Here is a 4226-nt window from a genome sequence, read left to right as displayed (position 1 = left end):
AGAGTAGAGTCGAGAGAAACGCGAACATCGATCTTCTATTAAACGAAGCAGCAGGCATTGGATTGCCAATCAATGTACACTTCCAGAATCTCATTCGTGATCGCTGGTTCCAAACCATCCCAATATTTATAAACATTCAGCGACAAATTTTCGATTTTCACGCGAAATATGAAATGTTGAAACAACGCTGGTTCAAATATCGACGCGATAAAGAATTTTTTAGTAATTCCAGTCCACGATTTCGATATGAAACATATCCGCATCGATATCCATCTTTTTTATTTGATTGCGAGAAAATTTGGAGCATTGAAATTGGCAAAACGAAAACGCGGTCAGCCAATAAACATTGAAAAAACTGAATACGATAGCAATCCAGCTATCTATTGGGATTTAATATTTGACCTGCCAAAAATTTCAAAACTTGGAAATGGTAAGGAATTCGATTTTGCTGTGGCAACTGATAGTGTGGCAGTTTCGTTATGTTTCGTGAAGCCTGAACGCAAAAGACCAGAACTTGATAACAACACCATCAAAGAGAAGTACAATAACTTTGAGTTTGATTATGTGCTTGGAATCGATCCAGGAGTTCGTACATGGAACGCCACCGTTCGCAAACACGTTCGATCCGGCAACGAGGTAAGAAACAATAAATTCATTCTTTATTTATCATTTGTTTACTTTTATGATTTTTTGTTCGTAAATCTCAGGAAAACATCACAATTGATGGTCCAAAATACCATTTCAAAGCGAAATATGGCAAACGCAAGCGTAAATCCGATCAATGGACTGAATTGTTGCAAAAACAACGGGAGCTCGACTATAAACGCTATGCATTTTTTCCATCGCCGAAAGGACGTTCACATTGGATGTGTTACATTGCTTATTATGTGAAAATGATGAAACCAGCTATGGCGGTGTACACAACACGAAAGTTCATTCGACTCCGTCACGATAAATACATCGAAGAAAATCGGGCAAGTGACAAAATCGCGGCATCACTGACGAAAAAAAAGTCGGCGCTCGTTTTTATTGGTGCAGCTCAAATAGCTCCAAACTCACCAATTGGTATTAAAAAGCGATTGCGATGCCCGGGATTACGACGACTATTGAACAGTTTCAAGAAGTTGGGAAATTGTATTGTACGATTGGTCGACGAATACAATACATCGCAAACTTGTGCAAAATGCTTCCGGCCATTCGATCGACGAACCAAAAGCGATCGATACAAAGTTTGTCAGCATTGTATTCCAAGTGAAGATGAGTCATCGCAATGGAATTTACCGAACGTGATTATCACCATGAAAAGCAACCGAGTGTACCAACAATTGCGTAAATATGCAGTTGATTTTGTTAATCGATTGAATGCAGCCAACCCAGATCATATTCCAATGGATTCAGATGGTTTAGTGTCAAAACTTCAAGTATGTTTCAAAAACTGGCAACTAAACACTGGCATTTGGAAAGATGATCGAGCTCCATTTCAATTGAAAACTGTTTGGCACCGGGATATCGTTGCAGCCAAGAACATCATGTACAAAGGTGAAAAAATATCACTGAAATTAAAAATGTTTAAGAATGTTTTGGCTAACGATTTGTTGTTTACGATTTTGTTTTTAGGTCTTTGTACGGTGTTGGGATTGGACATTCATCCGCAACTATTGAAACCACAGAATCAAAATGCTGCCGTACAAAATCAAGCAGCTGACGATGAGGATTCCAGTGACGACGAGGACTACGTTTATGTTCTCGATGTTTCCGATGACGACCAGTTTTAATTACATGTAGCATTAAGATTTCTTTTTAAATAATATTATTGTAACGTTTTGTTACTATGCTGGGCTTGAGTTTTGTGGCCTTGACCGAAGTACGGGCAGTTCGGTATATAAAATAACCCGTAGGTGAGTATCATTTATTGAACTGAACCGATAGTATATTGATGTTGATTCAAACTTAGTAACTGAGTTTATTTTTTCTCTTTTTTCTTTCCATTGCGACGTTGAAAATGACTGAAACTACACTCAAATCCGACCCCAATATTGACCGTCAACATATGCCCGATAATGGATGAATTTGCCACAACAAATGTTTTTTGGGTTAGATAGAAATTTGCCCCTAACTTAAGAAAAACATAAAATAGTAAGAAAAAATATTAAACTAAAAAAATTATTAACTTAACACAGCCATGAGATTTACAGTTATGTGAATTTATTTTTATTTCGTTTTTTTGGGAGAGGATTGGTTAGTTTTTTCTCTCACCCGAAGCATAGGTTTTTTCGTCTCTCGTTAAATTTATTCTTTATTTTTAATATGTTTTATCGAATTTGGTGGTTTGTGGTGGGTTAAAACTGCGAAAAAATTCTTCCTTTTTTCTTTAAAGTGTGTCTTTAATATCCTCATTTTCTTAGTTTAGTATATGTGAGTTTGTTCGAATGGTAGATAATTTGTAAATGGAAAAATCACAACAAACCTTTCATGTCATTCGATTTTGGTCTATTGATTATAGAATTTCATACACAAGTTACTTTTCGTTTATCATAAATTTCTTTTTTTAGCAAGATTAAATTGATGACGAAAAGACTATGTGAAAGAACCTATTCATTATTATGGTTTTTTGTTCAAAGTACATTTTGATTTTAAAATATTATTTAAATTTAAAAAAATTGGTAATCTTTATAATTGATAGTTTTTTGGCCATCAATTGATTTTTTTTAAATTAAAACTTACTCATGCGTAAAATTTGTATGGCAAAATATATATGGCTGAATTTTTCGTCTTTTGATTTTGTGAAACGTCCAAATAAAAGTAAAAAGCTTCAATCTAGTTTCATATATGTGTTTTTTTTATAAATGTGTGTTAATCAATTGGTTATAATTTATAAAAAAGTACGAATATAAATTGACTTTTTTTTGACTAATTAGCACGTTTTATGATGTAGCATCGAACGATAATTTGATTTTATTCCGCTCTTATAGAGAAAACGATTACTCGCCATAAAATTACAACTCTCAATTTTTTGTTTGAATATGTTGTGTGAAATATGAAATGGTTGTTTAGTTCCGTTCGTCTATCGGTGATAGCGTAGAACTCGTTGATGCTGACTTAGATGACGACAGTGATGATGTTGAAGAGCAATCGGGCAATGAGATACATGATTTTGCGGAAAATTTGTTGTGAAGTAATCGTGCGGTAAATACGTCATCATCTTCATCGTTTTCCATTTCAGAATCGGAACTATTTGATGCTGATGCTGGCGGTAATGGTTCCAATTTTCCAGTGGCCCGTAAATTTTGTTCTAGTTCAAGCAATTGTCCCATAAAATTGAGGTTTGGTGAGATGATTGGTCTTGCTAATTTAACCAATTTATATGCTTCTAGCAGTGAAAGTGATTTATATCGCATCACATAAGCTATCGCAATCGTTGCACTTCGTGATATTCCAGCCTGACAATGCAATAAAACAGTGGATCCCTTTAGTCGTGCACCCTCTGAAAAATAGAAAGAAAAAATATTTAATGATTGTTGTTTATTTTATTAAGAAAACTCGTATTCAATTATTAATTAGTTTATTTTCTCCCTAATTCTATCATGTGTCATTTAGTGATGATGAGGAACTTTGCTTAAATGAACAATTCAATACCTAAGGGGGAGAAACGAATTAAAAATTGGGATTTACTAGAAAATACTAGAAAATATCATGCCTAGTTTAACTGATGTTGTTTTTTGCTTTTAAGTCAATTTCAAATTTGATTGTTAATAAAAAATGCTCGGCAGTCCTCTAATGGGATCTGATTCATCAATAATATATTTTTAAATACATACGTACATTTGCATCACAAAACGGCCAAGCGATAAACTAATATGCTTTACCAACAAAATACAGTGAATGGCATATGAGAAATAACACAAACAATGTAGAAAAAGTATTGTCATAAATTCAACTTTTTGTGTCTATTTCTTTTTTATTATTTTTTTTTTTTTTTTTGAAAAAATGATTTAGAATTCCAGATACTATCGCCGTTTTCACCAGGACTATTGAATCCCAGACAGAAGAGTATGGAAAATGATGTACATAAAATATCTGTACACACAAAAAACAGTAGTAGTAGAAATGTTTAAATGTATTGGTATATTGCAAATTTACCAGTAGTTGTTAAAATATCTATTGGTATTTTCATACAATTGTCACTACAACAGGGCAATTGACATTTGGTCCATCGTGCCAAAACA

General features: G+C 33.7%; 2 protein-coding genes across 3 annotated transcripts; one reads left to right on the top strand and one right to left on the bottom strand.

The window, feature by feature from the left end:
- Window positions 1-227: 227 nt before the first annotated feature.
- Window positions 228-2328, top strand: LOC116351215. Of its 2 annotated transcripts, XR_004202112.1 has the most exons (4): window positions 228-636; window positions 708-1539; window positions 1618-1898; window positions 2099-2324. XR_004202112.1 is itself a non-coding variant. In XM_031783296.1 (3 exons), exons 1-3 carry the CDS (start codon window positions 247-249, stop codon window positions 1773-1775), a joined length of 1380 nt encoding a protein of 459 aa, XP_031639156.1. In that variant the 5' UTR covers window positions 228-246; the 3' UTR covers window positions 1776-2328. The 2 variants fall into 2 exon arrangements, 1 of the variants encoding a protein (XP_031639156.1); XM_031783296.1 differs by having other exon boundaries at window positions 1618-2328.
- Window positions 2189-3512, bottom strand: LOC116351216 (dual specificity protein phosphatase 5; the record flags this gene model as incomplete). The annotated part of the gene is made up of 1 exon (XM_031783297.1): window positions 2189-3512. A coding segment is annotated over one exon (462 nt), but the record flags the coding sequence as incomplete, so codon positions are not given.
- Between the last annotated feature and the right edge of the window lie 714 nt (window positions 3513-4226).

This window comes from Contarinia nasturtii, unplaced genomic scaffold (genome assembly GCF_009176525.2).
Source record: "Contarinia nasturtii isolate CC-2019 unplaced genomic scaffold, AAFC_CNas_1.1 Cnas_scaffold_4915, whole genome shotgun sequence".
Classification (NCBI taxonomy): domain Eukaryota; kingdom Metazoa; phylum Arthropoda; class Insecta; order Diptera; family Cecidomyiidae; genus Contarinia; species Contarinia nasturtii.
Note: the sequence above shows the minus strand (reverse complement) of the source record. Positions and strands in the feature narration are given on the sequence as shown.